Source organism: Panthera tigris, chromosome A3 (genome assembly GCF_018350195.1).
Source record: "Panthera tigris isolate Pti1 chromosome A3, P.tigris_Pti1_mat1.1, whole genome shotgun sequence".
NCBI classification, from domain to species: Eukaryota; Metazoa; Chordata; class Mammalia; order Carnivora; family Felidae; genus Panthera; species Panthera tigris.
Genome location: NC_056662.1, coordinates 135,611,874 through 135,635,518, shown reverse-complemented (window position 1 = coordinate 135,635,518; position 23,645 = coordinate 135,611,874). Strand labels below are relative to the sequence as shown.

Sequence of the window (23,645 nt, the reverse complement as noted above, 5' to 3'; positions counted from 1 at the left end):
CGGAGCCTAGAACCTGCTTCGGATTCTGTGTCTCCCTCTCTCTCTGCCCCTCCCCCACTCATGCTCTGTCTCTCTCTCTCTCTCTCTCTCTCTCTCTCTGTCAAAAATAAATAAACACTAAAAAAAAAAAAATGAAAAAAAATGAAAAAGTACCTGGTTTGTTCGTAAGCTGCGGACCCCGGGAGCCCGTGACACATCACGTTCCCTTTTTGGATTTGGCTACTTGCAGACTCAAAGCCAAATGTGTGCCCTTCACTGAGGTTGGCCTCGTGGAATGCCTAACTACTGTTCCACGGCTGCTTTCTGCCCTTACTTCTTCTTTGCCCACAACGTCTCCCGTTTTTATTTTGATCTCTTATTTTACACACATTTTTGTAAACTGCCTGAATTCTGTTTTGAAGGAAAAAAACGGAAAAGCATTTCTTTTGCTCTGGTCCCATCGAGCGGCGTGCCCCCCTGAGGGCGAGGATTGCGTCAGGGGGGGTGAAGGGCTGGCCCGGAAAGGAAGGGTGAGGCCTTGGTTGAGAGGCCCCGGGTTGGACCCAAAGGACAATTCAGGGGCCCTTCGGGGTTTACCAGACCTGCGTAAGGTCAGCAGCCACAGGGTCCCCCCAGGTGTTCGAGAGGTGCGTGGGGGTGCTTCCCAGCCTCCGACGCGTGGGAACCGTTACCTGAGGACCCTGTTTGATTCCAGAACTCTGGGTGAGGCCTGAAGGCTGCGTGTCTCAGAAGCTGCCAGACGAGGCCAATATTAGTCGGGGGTCAGATTTTAGTAGCAAGAGCACAGCCTGGCGAGAACGAGCGGGCAGGAGCCGCAAGCTGTGAGTGGGGAGGCAGGTGTGTGGGCACTTGGGCCCCGCCCACCCTCCGTGGTAAACAGCCACGGGTGGCCAGGAGGGGCATCTGTGACGGCGCGCGGGGGCCCTCCGTGCGTGCTGCGTCAGGGTCCACGGGAGCCCTGGCCGGAGGCCAGCTCTGTGCCATTCGCTGTCTCTCCCTGCTGGCTCCTTCTGCATCCAGAGGCGCCAGGGCGCACGAAGCACCTGGCCTCTCGCCACCTGCCCCCGCAGCTCCTGTGGCTGAACACCTGCCCGCCCCAACGCGGCTGCCAGGGAGGCGCGGGGCTCCGGTGCCTCGGGGCAGGAGGGTGGCACCAGGGTGCCAGAGGCCGCAGGGGAAGGCGTCCCTTGGGGAGTCTGGGGAGGAGGCAGCTGGCACACTCAGGAAGGGTGGGGGTGTCTCTGGAGAGCCGAGGTTCGGGCAGGTGGCTGGGGAGGAGGGGAGAGGCGCTTGTCTGCAGGGCGGCTGGGGCGGGGGGAGGGGAAGGGCATGAATACCGAGGGGGATAATCGCTGCCCAGGCTGGAGCCGGATTCTGAGTTGTGGGGACGGCCAGGCAAAAAGCAGAGGCTCCCGCAGGGAGGTGGCCGCAACGCGTGTCGTCCCCAGAGTCACCGTGCCCTCCATTTAAAACCAACACGACTAACAGTTAAGCTGAAATAGAATCTGTTTTCCTTTACAGAAGATAGAGAACATGGTTGTCTTTTAGGGTTTTTTTTTTTTTTTTTTAAGAGCTATTAAAAAACCCAGTTTCCTCATTTGGGTGAGGGTCCCACTTGGATGCCTCTTTTCCTGTGTTCCATGAAGCCACCGGAATTCCCGTGATTTTCCAAAGCCCTTCACTCCAAAATGAGTCATCCAGAATGACATGTGGGATTAGCATGAGGATGTATACTTGAGTCGTAGCTCGCAGTGGTGGGCGACTTATAGACCTACACGGACGCACCCGCCATGTTGAATAGTGCGCAATTCACCGTCTTCTCACCCGGCACTGGATCATGACCCTGAAATTTATGTGTGTGTGTATGTGTGTGCACGCACGCACACACACACACGGAGTAAAGTCCTGGTTTGTGAGCATAACTGGTTCCAAAAATCTGCTTGTAATCCAAAGCACTCGTATATCAAAGCGAATTCCAAGATCCTTTGGCTCAGTTGCAATCTCGTGACATTCGACATCACGCACTACTCGTGTTGCAAGACACGGCTCGTTTATCGAGTCAAAATTGATTAGAAATGTTTGTTCGTCTTGCAGAACGCTCTCAGGACAAGTTCCTCGCAGTGCAAGGTTTTGCTGTATATCTCTATCTCTAGCTCTGTCTCTATCATCCAGAGTTGTCCAAGCATTAAATATACGTTGCATGCCCCCTGGAGATACCACTTGAGTTTCAAGCTCAGTAGCTTCCCCCGTCATTCTCCCCAAGCCAACAGGCCAGGCCTCCCCTCGTCCGAGAACCTGCAGGCGGCCAGTTCTCAGGAAACACCTGCCTGAGATTTAATGTCACACGGACACCCATATGCTGACAAGCCTAAGCCTTTAAAGCAAGGCTCATATTGAAAAAAGACCCTCAAAAGCCAGAAAAAGACATTTTGCATAATTTATCGAGATCAGGGAGCCAGTCAAAGCCCCGCGAAGAGTGAGTGGCGAATTTGAAGATGAACCTGGAGGTGTGTGTGTGGTGCCCGCGGAGTGAGGACCGTGGATGGACGGACAGATGGACGTCACCACAAAAGTAGCACAAAAGTTGGAAGGTGAGGGGCGCCCGGGTGGCTCAGTCGGTTAAGCATCTGACTTCGGCTCAGCTCATGATCTCACGGCTCGTGAGTTCGAGCCCCGCAACAGGCTCTGTGCCGACAGCTCGGAGCCGGGATCCTGCTTCGGATTCTGTGTCTCCCTCTCCCTCTGCCCCTAACCCACTCACATTCTGTCTCTGTCTCTCTCAAAAATAAATGAACATTTAAAAAATTAAAAAAATATATTTTAAGGGGCGCCCGGGTGGCTCAGTCGGTTAAGCATCTGACCTCGGCTCAGCTCATGATCTCACAGTCCGTGGGTTCTGGCCCCACATCGGGCTCTGTGCTGACAGCTCGGAGCCTGGAGCCTGTTTCAGATTCTGTGTCTCCCTCTTTCTGCCCCTCCCCACTCACACTCTGTCTCCCTCCCTCTCTCTCTCTTTCTCTCTCTCTCTCTCAAAACAAAAATAAGCGTTAAAAAAAAAGTTGGAAGGTGAACGTGATGGTTCCAGACTGTCTGTCCGGTGACTGGAGTGACACAACAGCACTCCTGTCCTTGTCCTCAGTCCCACAGCCTTCTCCACTGTCCTGCCTCAGGGGGTCTCTGGACAACGCTGTTGCGTCCCACTGGGACGTTTCCGTGAAAACTTCCAGAAAGAGAAGTACTCAACATCAAGTCTGCACGTGCTACACACACACACACACACACACACACACACACACACACCTTCCAGCATAGATTTTAGTTCTCGTAAAGCCCACTTAAAAAACATACAAACATATGCATGCTAAGGGCATAGTTTAGCATAAGTAAAGGTCCTTTGAGAATTAAGGACCACATAGTCCCCGCATTTCCTATGTCACCTACTTTATAACAGCACTGTGCGTCTATAAATGAGTCTGGGCACGAAGATTTCTTCACTTCTGTGTACGGACAAGGAAACAGTCTCAACGCAGTTATGGGACCTTCCCAAGGTCCCCCGCCAGTAAAAGACCACAATGGTACTTCGCTCCTGGTGCACATTTGGTGATCCTTGGACGCAGAACGTCAGGAGAGATGTTAAGGACAAAAAGCTCCTGGAATTACGCATCGTTGTCTGTGTTCCTTCAAACAGACTGCCCCCCCACCCCTTACCAACCTCCATATTCCCAGAAGAGAGAGAGTGCACCGGGCATAAACCCTTTCAAACTGAGCTGGCCACGGAGGAAGATATTCTGTGATTCTTAGAAGGAAGTTATTCGCAAACGACTTTACAGTATTTATTTCTATGAGCCATCTCCTCGTGGAACCCATGGTACTAAATCCTGCGTGGGTCTGTTCCTCCCCACAGGACCACAAGCTTCGCGAGGACAAGCATCTCTACTTGCCCTCTGTATCCCCAGCGCTCAAACACAAGGCACGTTACCTGCACTCATCAAAGACACGCCCGGCTTCCATAGAAGGTGTGCTCTTCGTTAATGACCTGATCGTGGTGGTTGGGATAGAGTTGGAGCTTAATAAATACTTATTAAACATATAGACATGTACACATGAATGGCTGACGGATATTGATACCCCCTAAAAGAAAATACGGAGACACGTAGTGATGGGAGACGATCTGTTCGTAATATACTAAAGAGAAAAATTGTTCTCTTTGCTTGTTTGCTGTGGAATGTTCTCTCGGTAGCTAAAATAAACAGAAAATTCTGTTTCTTGAGCAAATTCCACCCCCCCCCCAATTTTGATCAGAGTGTCATCAGCAAGGATGAAGTCATCCCAAATGAGATTGGCTCCTAATGGCATTAAAAAATTGGTAGGGACCACGTCTTTTAAGCACAAATTGTGACTTCATCATGGCTCATCACGGCTATGGGCTCCCCAGGTATAAACATACAGCAGTTCATCCAAGAGCTGACTGAGTATCTGATCTCAAGTCATGAGCTTTAGTTGGGTGTGGTCATGCTCAGTTTGATGGACAGAAAGAAAATGTTAAATCAGATATCCCGATGGAGCCCTCTGCTATCGTCACTTGTGAAAAGACCCTCTCAGCTTCTGTCTGGATGAAGACGAGAGAATTACCTTTTTCTGAGATGTGGGTCGTCTGAAGTTTGGCCTCGTAGTGTTTCTTTCCAGACTCCAAGTTTAGTTGAAGGTGGAAGATATCACAGGTCCTGAGTAACAGAATCAATCCTCAATGAGGTGTTCTATAATTTACCGTATTTATTACTTAGTGATGATCCCCTATGGTCTGTCAATTCCCAATAGAGCTGAAATTGTAAAATTTCATAAATAGCACGAAAACCAGGAAGAGCCAAGCTGGCATGGCCTAGGCAGCATGCATTACCATTGAACTACAGCCTGGTCGACCTTGTCAATATTGTTCCTGCCGCCCCCAGCTTCACAAGGACCTCCCGACTTTGCAGCAATTGCTTCTGGATTCCGTGCTGTCAAAGTTTCATGTCGCCTTTCAGCGAGGTCCCTAACCTATCGAGAAAGCTCTAAGTCATCCTAGCAGGCTGGATCTAAATATTGCTTTCTCTCCTTTCCACCTCCTCTATCCAGAAAACATTCAGGCAAAGACTTCCTACCTTAGGAAGGCAAAATCATCACATCTCTGGAAGAGACGGCTAAAACGCCTTCTTTCCTGTGTTCCACCTCGATTCCCAAAGCGCCTTGGCCCATTTTTGTACAATCCTACGGGAGCTTCGTAAAGTACTTCTCAACCGCCTGGTAACTTCAGGGACATAGGTGGGACCTACTCAGCCATTTTCCCAAAGACAGAACTGTGGCTCTTACAGAGTAAGTTTACCAATTTAATGAGCGGAGATTCCAAGCCGTAAAGCCAGAGCCCCTCAGGCAGAATTGTGTGTGCTAAGTACTCTCAGCGCACACTCAGTATACATCGGAGTGTGTCGGGGATGTTGGTGTCGCACCCAGAAAAGCAGTGGCCGCGCCCTCTAAGCGATCTGGATGCCGCACATTGTCTTTGGATTTCAGGCGGATGGCGTGGGGGGGAGGGGCGGCCACCTGATTCTCGTCTTTCGCTTCTGGAAAATAGGAGCAAATTTACACGCGATTGATGTCAGTGGAGTAGGAGTTTTTATACCTCCCAAGTACTTGAATGTGTCATATAGAGCAGCTAATCATTTTTGTACAGGGCATAATAGGATGCTATATAGCCCTGCTGGAATTAACATGAACACAATACACAAGCTACAGCCGCGGTAGCTGAGCAAGTAAACGCATGACCAGGAAATACTATAAATATCTTTCCTTTTGTGCCTCAGATCCTATTCTTCGCTGTTAGGACCAAAAGCACACACACCAATAGTTCACTCATGCTGTCATTATTCCCCCAGAAAATGTACGTTTCTCTTTGCTCTCTGCTTACAAGAAGGTAACTAGAGGCAAGGCATCCAGTATTAGGAACGGCAGAGTTAGGTCCTGGGAAAAAAAAGTGCTAAATATGCACGGATGCACTTGTCATTGCTCCCAGAAAAAAGAGAGATCTGAAGGAAGGAAACACACACACACACACACACACACACACACACACACGCACCTAGCTTGGGGGGCGGATATGAAGCCATTTTAAACCTGTGAAATTATCACTATGGCCTCTCGAAGATAAGAATTCCACCCTGAATCAGATCAAGGGTGGATTTGTTCCCTGGATCCTTGGAGCACGCTGTGGGGAGGATGACGGGCACGGACACTTCCCTACTGCGTTCACCCACCGCTTTATAGACTCACCCTGGGGATGCCTACCTGTTACGTATGACGACGGATGCTTCCTTTGAGATGTCCTCAATTTACCCACTTTGGAGGTCTAAGAAACCCTCAGATTTAGAAGAGCATGTGGTAGCGGATACGTTTTGTGTAGAACTTTACAGATTTCGAGCGCCCCCGAATCTTGTGTCGTTGGTGAAGGAGAAAGGGACCGAGAATCGAAGTGCCAGAGGAGTTCTTTTGGGGGGAAATGCAGGAGGAACAGGGAGAAAGAATGCGTCTGAACACAATACACTCTGTTCTGCACTGCCTTTTGCTCCAGGACAATCCCTATAGACTCATGCAAGAGAAAAAAAGAAAATAACGGTAAGAGTGAACTCCCTAAAATATGGGTAAGATATTGAAAGCAGCAAACTGCGTTGCTGGGAGCGAGGTCACCGCAGGAGGCAGAAACGGAGCAGTGAGCTGGCCAAGGGGGACCGTGTGTCCTCTTTCTTGCTCTTGAATTTTCTTTTTCCGTCTCTGGCCACTCTCTCAGAGTGACCTTGACCTCTGGTCTTGTTCCTTATTTGTTCATTTGCTCGTTCATTTGCACGTCTACGCCCTACTAGGTGCCATGGTACCTTGTTGACTTGGAGGAATATGCAGTGAAAGAGGGACACCCTCCGCCTTTAGGAGAACTCACGGCCCCGGGGGGAGAGTCTTCTCTTTCGGTCCTGACACTGTGTTTCTCATTCTGCCTGCGCCACGACGAGCGGGACACCCATAAGCTAAAATCCACGTTAATTTTCTTGTACTTGTCAGCCATTCTTGCCTCCGAAATACGCCAGGGACACCGGCTAGAGGAACTTCATTGTATCGTGGAGGGCTAGCGCTGAAACAAGTCTTTATAAATAACCCAGAAGAACTTCCTTTCTCATAGACTCGGGCCCCCTAGAATCTCCCAGAGGCCAGCCTGCATGCGGCGAAACAAGCAGACTCATCCTGCTTTCCAGAACTCACTGTCACCGGGCAGGGGGATCCGGGAAATCGGGGGTGGGGGTGCATGCAAAAAGGGCTACTCTAGTGGCATCTCCAAGTGCCAGAGGGGGTGTACCGACGCCTCAACAGTTCTGCCCACCGTGCGCAGCGTGGTCAGGAAACATGGTTAAAAACCGTTGTGTCCACGCATACCCAGAGTGCTGTCCCTCCACGGGATTTCCCTTCCCATAGCGCTCGGGCTGGGGGGCGGAAGGCGAGAGATCATCACCTTGACAACTTGGTTTCCAGTTCCAAACTAACTTACGTTGATGAAGGGATGCCCTTTGGCTTGAATGAAAAGTTAAATCGTCCTTTTCTGGTTCTCACAGCTTTGCCGAGACCCCAAAGCTAAAAAGGGATTGACGTGGCCGTGCACGTCCAAGCTGTGACCATCAGACAGAGCAATGAAAGTCTGGCTGCGTGGCGGGCAGTTAGACCTTTCCTAATCCACTGCTGCCCAAGTGCCCATCAAAGTCTAGAAATCAACTAATGGGGGACATTCTTCAGAAAGACTATGTAAGAGAGGCCAGCTCTATGGTTCTTGTCCCCTCTCTTAATTTCCTGGGGCTGATGTGTCACTGACTTAGACAACAGGGCTGACTTAGACAACAGGAGTGACTTCTCTTTCAGCCTGGAGGCCAGCAGCCAGAGACGGAGTTGCCGAGAGGTTGGGTCCTTTCGATCACCGGGAGGGAGACTGTTTCAGCCGCTCTACTTGGCTCTGCACCCCGTGTCTTCTCTCTGTGTGTGTCTGTCTCTGTGTCCAAATTCCTCTTTCTTAAAAGGTGTCACGTCAGCCATATTGGATTAGAGCCCCCCCGAATGACCAGCCACCTTCTCAAAGGCCCCGTCTCCAAGTACAGTCTCATCCGGAAGTACTACAGGTTAGGACTCCCATGTGTGAATTTGGGGTCAACACAATGCAGCCTTCAGCAGTCCCTTCCCTGGCTCCTAAAAATCCATGTCCTTCCATGTGCAAAACTCACGTGCCCCGTCCCAACATCCCCGCAGTCTTAGCCGGCCCCGGCGTCATCGGTCAATCCTCAGTCCTGTCTAGATGTCCTCTAGTTCAGTTATGGGTGACACTCGAGGTGAGTTTCTCACCATCTGTGAACCCGTGACCCCAGACAGGTCACCCTCTCCCGAAGTACGATGGTGGGACAGGCAAGGACAGAGGTTCCCACGCTTCAAAGAGGAGACACCGGAAGGGGGAAAGGGGTCATGGTTGGAACCCTAGCAGGGACAGTTCCATTCAGTTTTAAGGCTGACGCCAATCTCCTTTAGCTTGATACTCTTTGCTCTTGGGCCTGCTGGGCAGGACCTTTATCCGCCCCTCGTTGGACTTCACCTTGTCTGGGAACAAAGGGCTCCAGCCCTGAGCCGTGGGGTCCCAGCAGGGGTGGGGGCTCAGCAGGGGCTGAGGCATGTGGGAACCGGCACGGGACTGCCACCTGGAGAGGTGAGGGCCAGGCATGTCTGCCCAGCAGAGTGAGCAGGCCAGAATCTGTTCGAGCAGAAGTTCCAGAAGTTTCCAAGCATCGGAAGGACACGGAGAAAGAGGGCTGGAAAGGGTGCTTCCTCCTGAGCAGAATGGGCATTTGTGACGGGAAACAGCAGCTGAGAAGGTGCTTCACGGGTCCCTGGAACAGGTGCCCCCGCCACAGAGAAGGGGGTGAAGTTGTAGCCGACAGTCTGTGCTCAGAGCCTTTATGGCGCTGACACTGCAGTGCATTGAGAGAATGTTATTGAGACTGAAAAAGAGGCCGCAAAATGTCACCGTGGGCATATGTGGGGGACTTTGACCTCTTTATTTGCTGCCTGTACAGTCCATGTTTCGACCACGAAAATGCACTACTTTTAAATGGAGCAAGAACAATCATCACATACCGTAAAATACTGGAGTCACAGTTAAATGGTCATATTTAAAAAAGAAGAAACTTGGGCACCCGGGTGGCCCAGTCGGTTGAGCATCTGGCTTCGGCCCAGGTCGTGATCTCACGGTCTGGGAGTTCGAGCCCCGCGTCGGGCTCTGTGCTCACAGCTCGGAGCCCAGAGCCTGCTTCGGATTCTGGGTCTCCCTCTCTCTCTGCCCCTCCCCTGCTCACTCTCTGTCTCTCTCTCTCACTTAAGAGAATGCAACGAAACTAACATCCCCTAGTGTAGAATTTCTGCAGAAATGATGTGTTGGGTCACATCAACACTATAAAGCTGTGAAACATCCACGTGACCTTGGAAGCCACTTGGTCTGAAATACTCACACTCAGAAGAGGAATATGGCAGCCAAAATGGTTATCCATTGGTCTGAAGTCAGGTGGCTGATTCATGGTGTAGCAGGAGGGGGGGAGTCTGGGTTTTCCCGGCCCAGAGTGTGGCGCCCGCACGCAGCCCTCTGCGCAGGGGTCTCTCCAAGCTGAGCAAACACGGGGATCCTCCTACCAGCCGCTCCCCTCTTCTGCCCCCAGTCCATGGTTGTACGTCCGCACACCAACCGACAGCTAGTGTAACAGGAAGCAGAGATGGGCAGGATCAGTGAGTGCCCCCTCCAGGGAAAGGTGCAAAGCCCATGCCTCTCTACAGGTTTGCTTTCGCTCACTCTATTTCTTATCCGTGCTTTGATTATCTAGAATTTAATGACTGTGCTCCACACAGCTCTGCCTATGCTACGGGGATAACGCAACTAATAACGCTGTTTCGTGGCAAAAGACGAGGGGGGAGAAAAAAGATCTTAACTGCCTTGAACATCAAAAAGATGCACTGGATGGGGCGCCTGGGTGGCGCAGTCGGTTAAGCGTCCGACTTCAGCCAGGTCACGATCTCGCGGTCTGTGAGTTCGAGCCCCGCGTCAGGCTCTGGCCTGATGGCTCGGAGCCTGGAGCCTGTTTCCAATTCTGTGTGTCTCCCTCTCTCTCTCTGCCCCTCCCCCGTTCATGCTCTGTCTCTCTCTGTCCCAAAAATAAATAAAAAACGTTGAAAAAAAAATTAAAAAAAAAAAAAAAAAAAAAAAAGATGCACCGGAGACAAGCAGAGAGAGGGAGAGAGAAAGGGGGAGCAAGGGGAGAGAGAGGGAGAGAGAGAGGTTGAGAGAGAGTGGGAGGGAGCGAGACAGAGACAGAGGATGAGGGGAGGTTGGTTCAACAAGGGCTGGAGAAGAAAACAAGAGCAGCTACCCAAGTTCAGGAATCGGATAAGGAAAGACACGCTTCTCCAGGGCTCAGGCGGGGAGGTGGAGACACAGCAGAGGCCACTGTGCAAGAGGCATTGCTGGGACCTGGCCTCCTTCCACCCGACGGAAGAGGGCACCTCATCAGGCGTCACCAGCGAGCACCTTCTCGGCCAGGTCCGTCCGTAGGCACCTGCCTCCTGAGGTTGCTTCCACTACGTCCCCGAGATCTACCGGCCGCTCCCTGGCGAGACAGTCACTAGCTCCTAGGCGCCCGGCCTGGGGGGACATCCCCGACACTAACGACACATCCATTGCTCTGGGCTGGGATGGTTTCTCTAAGAACAGATGAAGATCCATTCATCGGGACGGTAGCCATGTGGAAAGAAACCAGATTTGATGTATTCCCAAAATTGGCGATCCACGCCTTTTTATCTCAGACTCCTGTAAACCTGCAGACACACACACTCACAACTACACACGTCCTCTTCCTGAGTGGTGACGGTGACACAGAGGCACTGCTGGAAAAGGAGCAGAGCCTCCGAGGGAGGGGCCTCCTCCGTCCCGAGGTGGATGGACGGGTGTCTTCTCCCCCCTCCCCCTCCCTGCACACGGCCACCTGAGGACGGGCACACAGCATCTTTGGAGTGTCTCTTTTGTTCGGGGGGGGAAGGGTTCGCGTAACACACAGGAGCCCTGTCGCCAGCCCACCTCGCTGGCTGCCCATCCCCCGGGGCACGAGACGGGGCGGCTGCAGGAAAATACAGCAGGTGCAGGACCAGGCAGCACCGTGTGCAAGCTCAGAGGGCAGCCTGGGAGGAGGGCAGACCTGAGTTTTTAGGAAACAATTACTTACCTTTTTTATGAATAAGGGTTTTTTTTAATCCCCAGGTGTCCAGTCAAATGGTTTTCCTAGAGCAGTTTCTCATCAACAAACAAACAAACAAAAAGGTGGAGACTGAAGTTGATTAATGTGAGTTTAATGAAAATAAGTTTTGTTTAAATTGCAGAAGCCATCGAGTTCTAACAAATGCCTAGGCACTAGGACCAGCGTGAGCACGGGAAACAGCTTTATCTGGAACCACAAGCGTCTCTCCCGGGCATGGCTGCAGTTTCATTCGTGTGTAGTGTGAATGTGCCCGGGGTCACGATGTAAAGACGTGTTTCGTGTGGCAGGTCACGGTCAGAATAAGTTTGAAAGCCACCGCTCTGTGCTGCGCTGCCCTAATGCTCCTTTGCGTTTTTGCTGATTGCAATAGAGATAAAGCTAGAGAGGCCGAAAGAAAAGAACCCTGCTTTGCCTGCATCGCAAAGGGGAGTGGATTTTGTTCGAGGGCGAAGCGCTCCATTGGACATGAACTTGGGGAGCCCTATGGGCCCAGCCACATGTTGGAGGAGGGTCTAGTTGCAGCGTGGTAACTGGGAGACCGGCTCGGGGTCTGGGGCTGAAATTCTGAGAGTCTTGAGGACAGCAGAAATGCACACGGAAACCAGCAGGAGCGAGTGAAATCCGGGGTCACTTGGGTGGGAGAACTGGCCGAGCTCCCTGGGGTGCGTGAACAAATAGGAAAATTCACTGGACATTTGGCGAGCGGCCACTGCCTGCCAGGGACTGCTGGAGGCACTGGACGGACAGAGGTTCGAACCACCACAACAGCAACATCTGTGGGCCTCCCCCCAGACACTGGTGTTCTTCTCAGCACTTGGGGATGACGGTGAGAAGGTGGATGCTGCCCGCATCCCTGCTGGAATGGGAAGCGGGGTGGCCACTGGGGAAGACAGTGTGATGGTTGCTTACAAAGTTCAATATGCTTTGGCCACAGGTTCCAGCTCGTTGGTATTCACCCAAGGATTTGGAAACTTAGGTCCACACCAATACTCCGTATGGATGTTTACAGCAGCTTTACTCACAATTGCCAAAACCTAGAAGCAACCAGGTGAGTGGATACACTGTGGTCCATCCAGACAATGGATACTACTCAGCACACACACACACACACACACACACACACGCACGAGCTGTCCAACCATGAAAAGCCCGAGAGGAACCTTAAATACTTCTTTCTAAGTGGAAGAAGCCAATGTAAAAAGGCTACACGCTGGATTCAAGCTATAAGACATTCTGGAAAAGACCAAGAAGAAAGAAACTGCAGAGAGAGTAAAAGGATTAGTGGTTGCCAGATGCCAGGCGCAAATGGCATTTAGAGCGGTGCAACTATTCTGTGCGATTCCATCGTGATGGACATATCGTGTCATCATCCATTTATCAGAACCTATAGAGTGTGCACCACCAAGAGTGAGCCCTAATGTCAACTGCGGGCTCTGGGCGATTGTGATGAGTCCGTGTAGGTTCACAAATGTTAACCACGCACAGCTCTCATAGGGTGTGTCCACAGTGGGGGAGGCTGTGCGTGTGTGAGGGACAGGCATATATGAGGATTTTCTGTACTTTTCACTCAGTTTTGCAGTGGACCTAAAACTACTTTAAAAAGTAAAGCCTATTTAAAAGAAAATACTTAGCTCATACGAATAATAAAAAAAGAAAAAACATGAAGTTTGGAAGCAGTAGGTTTGTATAATTCTTTTGTTATTATTAAGAATCAAGGGCTACATGATGAGATCCACTAAAATAATTACAGGAAGGAAGGAAGGAAGGAAGGAAGGAAGGAAGGAAGGAAGAAGAAGGAGGAAGGAAAGAAGGGAGGAAAGGAGGAAGGGGGAGGAAGGGGAAGGAGGAAGAAAGGAAAGAACAAAAGAACGAAGGGAGGAAGGAAGGAAAGAAGGAAGGAAGGAAGGAAGGAAGGAAGGGGAAGGAGGAAGGAAAGAAGGGAGGAAAGGAGGAAGGGGGAAGAAGGGGAAGGGAGGAAGAAAGGAAAGAACAAGAGAAGGAAGGGAGGAAGGAAGGAAGGAAGGAAGGAAGGAAGGAAGGAAGGAGGGAGGGAAGAAGAAGGAGGAAGGAAAGAAGGGAGGAAAGGAGGAAGGGGGAGGAAGGGGAAGGAGGAAGAAAGGAAAGAACAAAAGAACGAAGGGAGGAAGGAAGGAAAGAAGGAAGGAAGGAAGGAAGGGGAAGGAGGAAGGAAAGAAGGGAGGAAAGGAGGAAGGGGGAAGAAGGGGAAGGGAGGAAGAAAGGAAAGAACAAGAGAAGGAAGGGAGGAAGGAAGGAAGGAAGGAAGGGAGGAGGGAGGGAAGAAGAAGGAGGAAGGAAAGAAGGGAGGAAAGGAGGAAGGGGGAGGAAGGGGAAGGAGGAAGAAAGGAAAGAACAAAAGAACGAAGGGAGGAAGGAAGGAAAGAAGGAAGGAAGGAAGGAAGGAAGGAAGGAGAAGGAGGAAGGAAAGAAGGGAGGAAAGGAGGAAGGGGGAGGAAGGGGAAGGAGGAAGAAAGGAAAGAACAAGAGAAGGAAGGGAGGGAGGGAGGAAGGAAGGAAGGAAGGGAGGAAGGGAGGAAGGGAGGAAGGGAGGGAGGAACAAAAAGGAAAGGGAAAGGGAAAGGAAAGAAGGACACTGGAACTGGAATTTTCAATCCAAGGCAGAATATTCCAGGGTCTTAGAACACCCAAGCCACCGTCACTCAAACTTCAATAGTGTGTCATTAATAGGTGAACTTGGATTTTAACGAACATGGTTTAAAGAAATGGAAAAGGAAGTAGCCTGTATTACACTGGATAAGGAGAGATATTCATTTGTGACGCTTTGGTTCCTGCTTTGTATACATACAGCTTGTGTGCTGGTCATGATGTCAAATTACGTTTTAGAAATAAGTTTCAGAGTCCCTGCCCTATGTCCTTCTGCTAGTGTTTTAATGAAGCGTACTCTCTGGCTGGGTGATTCAGAGAATACACGAGTGAGAATATCAACAGATTATTGTAGCAACTAAAGTATGTTCTGATGTACCAAACATGAAGTGACCGTCACTGGCAGCATATGTGTCGAGGGAAGGGGCAGCAGGTGCCTGGAAGCACACCCCACCCCCACCCCCACCCCCACCTCCAGCATTGCACCTGGGGCTAAATGCAATGTAGGAGATCAATATGCAAAGATCAATATGCAAAGATCAGGTGAAAAGAAAGCTCTAGATGGATAGGCTAAAATGCCAAGGCCCTAAAGCACCATGAGAAAACAACAGGGTAAGACAGGGTCTGGAGAGTCTGGGAGTTCAACTGACACCCGTCACCAGGTCTGAGGATACGTACAAGGGGGACTCCAGGTAGACAGAGGATATAGGGATCAAACTCAGGACTCAGGTCTGAGGCAGAGATGCCGAGAGCTAGCAGAACAGTGAGGGGAGAAGCCCGTTTCAGGAGAGTGGGTCACGAGAGAGGAGATGGAAAGAATTGTCCTGCAGGGTATCATTTCAGCGATGGAGATAATGCACGTAGTCAGAGCTCTTGTGAAACGGGTGTGTTCAATTTAACGGGTCAAATATTTACCCAGTGATATTTTTAGTGTATTATTTGCTTAGCAAAATGTTTCTTGTTCAGAGGGAGTAGGAACACTTTGCATGTATTCTAAATGTGTTATCATGATTTTGAGCGATTTCGTATAATAGCTTACCCTTTACATAATAGTTCTTATAAATGAAAGGTCTTCTTTCTAAAGATACGTTTGTAAAAAAAAATAATAATAATAATGATAAAAATAGTCATTTGTGGCTATCATAGAATGTACATCTTAAGACTCTGAGCGTTAATTATATACCCAACAATGTTTAATATTAGCAGGAAAACTGCAGAGACGTCCATAGATACACACACATGAAATGTATATTGGCTATGAAAAGATGATTCAGAGGTCTAATCCTGATATGCATTCACTAGTTTTAAATATAGCAGACAAATTTCCATTTTACTAAGCTAAACTTTCAGGAAGTGTATCATTACAGAGGACTGCATTTTCCATTTGTTAGCCTCAAGTTCCTTTAACTAGTTGGTTGATGCTGATGCTGCAAGCAACCATTTTTTACGAGTAAATACTGTTCCTGTGAGAAGCATTCAGGTCTCAGGCATGTTCCCATTTCTTTTCTTTTAATGTTATGCTTATTTTAAAACCTTCCCATAGAGAGGGTGAAAAAAAAAAAAAGAAGAGAAAGGAAAGAAAGGAAAAGAAAAGGAAAGGGAAGAGAAGAAAAGAAAAAAAAGAAAAGAGAGAAGAAAAGAAAGAAAAAGTATACATAAGAGTTATTTAGTTTTTCTTTTCTCCCTTCAAGTCCTCACTAAATTCACTAACATTAAGGAGGTGGGTAGATCGTGTTACAAAATAGCAATCAAGGTAATCCTTTCTGAAAATTCGGACCTTTCTATAGAAGACAGAGGGGGGAATTAGCTCCAGTCCATTCCTGTGGAAGTTTCCATGCCTGCTTTTGCTCCGCCAACCTCTACTGTGTGTTTATGGAAAGACCCATCAAGTCACAGCACTTCCCTCTCATGGTCCCTGCTGCCCGGCTCGCACTAATAAACAATCCCAGTCACTGGTTTTCTCTTCTCCGAGGGTGACCCATCTTTCTCAGAACAGAAATTATGTTTCTTATCTGAAAGACTAAATATTAACTTATACTTCCTCTGAGAAGATCAGAGCACTCCCAGAATAAACCCATTATTTTCCAGCCTGATTGTACTTAATCTAATTCTCATTCTAAAGCTAAACATGATTTTTGGTGTCAAGTGAAAAAGGCAAATAAACACCGAATTTGCTTAAGATTTGCAAAGGCATTCTCTCTCAGAGTCTGAAATGCTAGATGCCCTCATGGTTTGCACGAAAATAATGCAACTGGGCTAAATTTTTTCGAGGCTTCTGGCCGGAGTATGGCTTTATCATGTGTTGGGTGGGTTGGGGGGGGGAGCAGTGAGGATTCACCAGTCCATCCACCCACCCTCCTGTCGTGTTCCCAGGAGCTGAAATGGCTGGGAAGTGTGCGCGCAGAGACAGGAACACGAGGCAGGGCTTGCCTTGTGGGAGTGAATACGGATTTTCACACACTGCCTTCGGTTTTATACATCTCCAGACTTGAGGTCACCCTGTGTGGATGACTGTAAATTCCTCTGGTTCCGATGGCTCGAGAGCATAGATTGCCCACACGATTGGCTTGAATATCACAGGATTGGACGCAGTGTTTTTCTTTAGGATGAATAACGTGGGGGAGGGTACTGCAATGGTGGCACGCGCGCGCGCGCGCACACACACACACACACACACACACACTCACACACACTCACACAACCGCGCGCGCGATGGTCTGTGAAAAATGTGAAAACATGGTACCATTTTCTGTGACTAAAGACATCAGGAAACTGCAACGTGCAAGCAATGCAGTGTCATTTGCAGGAAAGGAACCCGAAAGGGAGCAGCGGGTTGGGGTCACTGTGCGAGTCCTAAGAGGCTGACTTGTCTCGCGAAATACTCTGGGCAGTATCTTGGGGAATTACTCAAAGTTGCCGGCTCGCCAGCGCTGGAGGGTGTGAAGGCAGCGATGACGACAGGCAATGAATAGGAAGCAGTGGTTTTCTTTCAATCTCCCCGCAGAATATCCACAGATGGGTAACAGCGACTAAATAAAGAAACACAAAGAGAAACGGGTTTCCAAGTAGCACAGCGGGACCGACGGGCCATGGGGCCGCTTTACATAAGCCAGCCTGTTCTCCGGGTACGCTCCCAGTCCTAGGAGCAGTGCGCCCCACCTGGGCACAGACACGGGACGTATTTGGACTCGGAAGTTGGGGTGCACCTACTTTTCTCCTCGGTCCGTGTCGCTACCTAAAACAGCCAAGGCCCCGCAAGGCGTGCTGGCTCCTCGCTAGACGTTCAGGACGAGGCTGCTCCGGAGGGCGCTGGTGACCGAGAGAGGGGGAGGGGACAAAGAGGAAGAGGGGGAACGGGAAGGAGTGGGGAGCGGGGGGAGGGGACAGGGCGGGCTGGAGAGCCCGGGGGCGGGGCCGTGCCGAAGCTCGCGGGTCCCGGGAACCGGGTTCAGAACCAGCCTCGGGAGTGGCCAGATGGAACGCGAGGACCGGGTCCCCGCCCCAGCCCAACCCCGCAGACCGTTACTCCGGCCTCCGCCTGGGGCGGGACGCACGCGGGCCGGGCGCGGCCAAACGGTCCCGCTGCGTCTCCGGTCGCCGCCGAGGGAGGGAAAACACGGGGAGAAAAGGGACAAAGCACCGCAAATGCAGAGGGGGAAGGGAGAATGCAGCCTCTCGGGCTTTATATGGATTTCTTTGCCTTAGAAAAACAGGGAGAAAGGGAAAAGGAGAGAGAGAGAGAGAGAGAGAGAGAGAGAGAGCGAGCCCACGTGCCCGGGAGGTGTTGTGTTAAAGCGCCACCTGCCGTCGGCCGGGGCGCGGCGGGCTCCCCCGGCGGGCTCGGGCGCGCGCGGCTCCGGGAGGCAGCGGCAGCCACCCGGGGGCGCGCCGGGCGGCACCCGCCCGCTCCGGCTGCGCGCGTGCCCGAGCGTGTGCCCCGGGAGGGCGAGCGCGCCCGGTCGGCTCGCTCGGACCGGCCTCCCGGGGACCCGGCACAAAGGGGCGCCAGGCCCGGCCCGGACTAGTCCGGTTCGCCGCGGTGCAGCGCGCGGCTCCCGCGCATCCCGGGAAGCGGCGCATCTGTGCACACACGCGGGTTTTTTTTTTTTTTTAAATAACATATTTCCAGACGTGCCTCCCCCCTCCTCCCGCTCCCCCACCCCCCATCTTTGCAAAGCAGCCCCGAGGGCGGACGGTGGGGGGGGGGAGGGGGGCGGAGGGGGCGTGGCCGAGGAGTTAATAAAGGGAGAGGGGCGGAGCCGGGCAGCAGCCATTGGCTGGCGCGCAGAGTGATGTCACCCATATGACGCCCTGATAACTAGTTGGGAGAGAGCCCTCAACTTTTTGCAGAAGGAGCGCGCGCGCCTGGGAGTGCTCGGGGTCCGGCGCTTGCGGCGGGAGCCACGAGCCGGAGAGAGGGGGTCCCGGGCTGCCTCGACCGCCGCCGCCTCTCCCGTCGCGGCCGCAGCTTCCCGCGCTCGGGCGGCCGTCGCCGCCGCAGCCGCCGCAGCCGCTGTGTGCAGCCTGGAAGGGGGGGCGGGGGGGAGGGGGGGAGCCGCGGACGCGGGGTACCGAGGACTTTGCAACTTGCCCGGGAAGGTGGAGGGGCGAGAGGGGGAGGGGGACCTCCGCACGAGACCGAGCGGCCCGGGTTGGAGCGCCCAGCCCCGCGGCGGATCATGGTGCAGCAGGCGGAGAGCTTGGAAGCGGAGAGCAACCTGCCCCGGGAGGCGCTGGACACGGAGGAGGGCGAATTCATGGCTTGCAGCCCGGTGGCCCTGGACGAGAGCGACCCGGACTGGTGCAAGACGGCGTCGGGCCACATCAAGCGGCCGATGAACGCGTTCATGGTGTGGTCCAAGATCGAGCGCAGGAAGATCATGGAGCAGTCCCCGGACATGCACAACGCCGAGATCTCCAAGCGGCTGGGCAAGCGGTGGAAAATGCTGAAGGACAGCGAGAAGATCCCGTTCATCCGGGAGGCGGAGCGGCTGCGGCTCAAGCACATGGCCGACTACCCCGACTACAAGTACCGGCCCCGGAAAAAGCCCAAAATGGACCCCTCGGCCAAGCCCAGCGCCAGCCAGAGCCCCGAGAAGAGCGGCGGCGGCGGCGGCGGCGGCGGCGGGGGCGCGGGCGGCGGCGGCGGCGGCGGCGGCGGGGGCGCGGGCGGCGGCGCGGGCGGCGCCAAGACCTCCAAGGGCTCCAGCAAGAAATGCGGCAAGCTCAAGGCCCCCGCGGCCCCCGCGGCCGGCGGCGCCAAGGCCGGGGCGGCCAAGGCGGCGCAGCCCGGGGACCTGGGCGGCGCGGGCGACGACTACGTGCTCGGCAGCCTGCGCGTGAGCGGCGCGGGCGCGGGCGGCGGCGGCGGCGGCGGCGGCGGGGGCGCGGGCAAGACCGTCAAGTGTGTGTTCCTGGACGAGGACGACGAGGACGACGAGGACGACGACGAGCTGCAGCTGCGGATCAAGCAGGAGGCGGACGAGGACGACGACGAGCCGCCGCACCAGCAGCTCCTGCAGCCGCCGGGCCAGCAGCCGCCGCAGCTGCTGAGACGCTACAACGTCGCCAAAGTGCCCGCCAGCCCCACGCTGAGCAGCTCGGCCGAGTCCCCCGAGGGCGCGAGCCTGTACGACGAGGTGCGGGCCGGCGCGGCCTCGGGCGCGGGGGGCGGCAGCCGCCTCTACTACAGTTTCAAGAACATCACCAAGCAGCACCCGCCGCCGCTCGCGCAGCCCGCGCTGTCGCCCGCGTCCTCGCGCTCCGTCTCCACGTCCTCGTCCTCCTCGTCCAGCAGCGGCGGCAGCGGCAGCGGCAGCGGCGGCGAGGACGCCGACGACCTGATGTTCGACCTGAGCTTGAATTTCTCCCAGAGCGCGCACAGCGCCAGCGAGCAGCAGCTGGGGGGCGGCGCGGCGGCCGGGAACCTGTCCCTGTCTCTGGTGGATAAGGATTTGGATTCGTTCAGCGAGGGCAGCCTGGGCTCCCACTTCGAGTTCCCCGACTACTGCACGCCCGAGCTGAGCGAGATGATCGCGGGGGACTGGCTGGAGGCGAACTTCTCCGACCTGGTGTTCACGTATTGAGAGGGGCGCCCCGCTTCTCGCTCTTTCTCTCCGCGGGTGCTGAGCAGGGTTCCTCGGGAGGAAGTCGTGGTGGTCGTGGCGGTGATGATGATGATGATGATGATGATGATGATGGTGGTGTCGATGGTGTCGGTGGTGGCGGTAGGGTGGAGGGGAGACATGAGATGCTGATCTCGATATGATGTCGTGACACAAAGAAATTGGAAAAGATGATGAAAATTTTGGTGGAGTTAAAGTGAAATGAGTAGTTTTTAAACCGTTTTTCCTGTCCCTTTTTTTTTGTTTGTTTTTTGGGGGGGGGTTGTTTGTTTTTGTTTTTGCTCCCCTCCCTTCCTTTATCGTGTCTCAAGGTAGTTGCATACCTAGTCTGGAGTTGTGATTTCCACCCCCACCCCCAAATGTGGTTTTGTAATTACTATTTCTTTTTCTTGAAATTCGTGATTGCAACAAAGGCGGAGGGGACAGGGCGGGGGAGGGGAGGGAGGACCCGCTCCGGAAGGCGCTGTTTGAAGCTTGTCGGTCTTTGAAGTCTGGAAGACGTCTGCAGAGGACTTTTCGGCAGCACAACCGTTACGCTAGGGAGTTGGTTGGAGATTTTTTTTTTTCGTAAGAGATCTTAAAGAACTGATGATTTTTTTTTAAAAAAAGAGAAACAAACACAAAAACAAAAAAGGGACCATTGCAACTTTTTTATTTTATTTTATTTTTTTGGAGGGAGAAAACTGATGTCTTCTATGCATCCGATTCTTAACAAAACTGCAGGGAGCTTGAAAAAATGCAGACTGTACAAACGCTTACAAAAAAAAAAAAAAAACTGTGAACTGACTTAAGATCAGAGTTTACTTTTCAGATCAAATTGTTTATGGTTTTACAAATGTGATTTCTACTTGCCAACTTTTTTTTTGTAACTTGTTCCCTTATACCTCCTTGATTGAATACCAGACAGCCTAGACCTCAGTACAAAAGGTATTGAAACATTTTTGATACATAACAGACCTCAGTCTTTTTTAAAAATTAATATATTTTCAGGCGTATTTTTGTACAGTGAAAAGGGAACATTCTTGCTGTGTTTTTTCAGTAAGACTTTCAGGCACTTCTTCCCTTTTGATTTCTTTTTTTCCTCTGTTTTTTAGCATGCAAGTATGTTGGTACGTTATGTCCTGGTTTTAAAAGGATTAAAATTTTAAAATAATCCTTGCATCTAAAGGCCTTGTGGTTTTAAAAAAAAAAAAAAAAGCAAACTTTTTTTTGTACAGCTATAGTAGAGATTTGTTCAATATTTGTAGGTAAAGATTTATTGAAAATGGTGATATAGACCTCAGAGCTGTTATCTTAGTCTAAAGATTGTATATGTACTGTACTATAGTAGGACTTTATGTATCTCATACGCTGTGATATGTGGATGGGGCCCCAGATGGAAGGTTTGAAACTGGATTCTCGATTTTTAGCAAAAAAAGAAAAAAAAAGGCACATAGTTTAAAAAGTTTCTCATTTTGTGCAATATAATCTAAATAAAGTACAGACCATCTGCATATTTTGTAGCAAATGGTGGCAAAGCAGACTCAATGCACTGTCGACATCGTTCCCTGTTTTTGTTTTTGTTTTTTTTTTTTGTTTTTTTTTTTTTTTGTGCTGGAAGTCTGTATCTTGACAATTTTAATAAATCAGCTGGAACTGATAGAAACGCGCATCTCCAATAGTCTCTATAGAAGTCCAACTGGAGGTCCATGTCGTCGCAGCGCATTCAGTGACGAGGCTGTTGTGCGGCGGCTGGGAGTGGGGTTAGGCTGGAAAGGGCTCACTCCGCAGGCCGGTTTCTTTTTCCTCTGCCTTCGGTGGCTGGTGATTGAAATCCAGGGAGGAGGATTCTTTCCCTCTGCCTTCCCTTCCCGCCCCCCGCCCCGTCCGTTTCCTTTCTCACCTCCGCCTCCACTCCCACTCTCCCCCCCCCCCTCCCACCCCCAGCCCGGCCGGGGCGGGGCGGGGCGGGCTGGGCGAGGACCCGGGGCCCGCGCGCGCCGTCGGTGTCCTGCGCTCGCTGGGGGTGCGCGTTCTCTGCGCCCGGGCTGCGTCCCGGCTGCGCGTCGCGGTGACCGCCGCCCTCGGGGCGCTCTGCTCCCCGCCGATCTCCTTTGGAGGGTGGGGACGGCCGTTTCCAGTTTTGAATTTTTCTTTCTCTCTCTCTCTCTTTTTTTTTTCCTCCTCCCCTAACGCTGCATCTCCGCCTGTGCGCAGAGGTAGATGCTGTGGGGAGCGAGGCCGCCGTTCCCGACCCCGAGCGGCGCCCGGGGCCGGAAGGGCTTGTCGGTGTCGGTCTCTTCCCGGCCGCTCCGCGCGGGCGGCAGCGCGGCGGGGCGGCGGGGGGGGGGGGGGGGGGGGAACCCTGCCACCGCCACCGCCACCCGAGCCGCGGCCACCGGGGTGTCGGCGGGGGCACCGAGGGCGCAGCCCGCGGGGATCGGGCCCCGGAGACGCGCGGGGACGCCGGTGCCCCGAGGCCCGCGGGGCGGGGTGGGGGGGGGGGAGCGAACCGGGGAGGAGGCGCCGCCGCACCCGCGTACCCGCGCCCTCGCGCGCGCGCGCGCGCGCGCTCCGGCTCGCGGGCCGCCCCGGAACTTGCCTCCGGGAAGGCGCCCCGGCTTCGGGGTTGTTCTCCTTCCCCCGCTGCCTCCTGGGGCTCCGCGCCCTGCTCGCCGCGGGCCCTTCGCGCGGCCCTCCCCTCCTCCCCCCTCCCTCCCCCCTCCCCCCTCCCTCCCCCCTTCCCTGGGCTCCTCTTCGCCCGGGCCCGCCCCCCCCCTCCCGTGCCTTCCGCCCCTCTTTTCCCGGGGGGCCGCGCCGGGGGAGGGGCAGGGGGAGGCCGCGCGGGGCCGGGGGGCCGGGGGGAAGCCGGCCAGCCCCACCCCCGCGCCCGGGCGCCCGCCGCGGGGGCGGTTTCGGCGGCTAATTGAAACTCAGCGCAGAATCACCACTACTCCTTTCTAACCTACTGACACGGTTTACCAGGGTTCGGCCTCCATTTTTACCCAGATTTGGCGAGACCGAACGGGGCGTCGCAGGCTGCCGGGGATGCTAGGCCGAGGGGCCCCGCACCCTCCCTGCCTCCCCTCCCCCACTTCCGGGGGGGCCTGTGGCCCCCCCCCCCCCAGCCCCAAGGCGCGGCCTCCCCCCGATCCCCACCCCTGGGACGCGAAGCCCGCGAGCTTTGGCTGCAGAGGGACGGAGTTGTGTGGTTCCCCCTCTCGATGAACCACCGGATTCGGGTAGGACACTGGGGACGCGAGAGGGCTAGGGGTTCGCAGGGTTCTCCGTACAGAACTGGATTTCTGGAGTTGGCTACCTTTTTTTTTTTTCTTGAACCTTTCAAAATGATAGACCGATGCAGTCGCGGGCCGGACGTTGACTCTCGCCACGAATCCTCGAACCAGCGGTTTACAAGTGACAATTCTGTGCTGGTGGTTTTACGTGGCGGCCCCCGCCGCAGCTGCGAGACTTGTGGAAAACGCAAACCCATTTCTAAGACGGAGTCTATGTATTTTGAAAACCTGAAAACTTTGCGTGTGTTTTACGTTTTGATCCTGGATGAATC

The 23,645-nt window shown here is 53.1% G+C and overlaps 1 protein-coding gene and 1 long non-coding RNA gene across 2 annotated transcripts; one reads left to right on the top strand and one right to left on the bottom strand.

Annotated features, from left to right (window-relative positions):
• Positions 1 to 16,753: 16,753 nt before the first annotated feature.
• On the bottom strand, positions 16,754 to 17,404 carry LOC122237088. Its single transcript, XR_006215299.1, has 2 exons — positions 17,184 to 17,404; positions 16,754 to 17,002 (listed from the first exon to the last, which is right to left on the bottom strand). It is a non-coding gene; the product is annotated as an uncharacterized LOC122237088 (long non-coding RNA).
• A 1,220-nt stretch (positions 17,405 to 18,624) lies between these two features.
• Positions 18,625 to 21,642, top strand: SOX11 (SRY-box transcription factor 11). Its single transcript, XM_042979813.1, has one exon. The coding sequence runs from the start codon at positions 18,653 to 18,655 to the stop codon at positions 20,057 to 20,059; it is 1,407 nt and encodes a 468-aa protein (XP_042835747.1). The 5' UTR covers positions 18,625 to 18,652; the 3' UTR covers positions 20,060 to 21,642.
• Positions 21,643 to 23,645: the final 2,003 nt, after the last annotated feature.

Excerpts from the sequence above, each read along its gene's own strand:
- SOX11 (XM_042979813.1), top strand. The coding sequence starts at position 18,653 with ATGGTGCAGCAGGCGGAGAGCTTGGAAGCGGAGAGCAACCTGCCCCGG.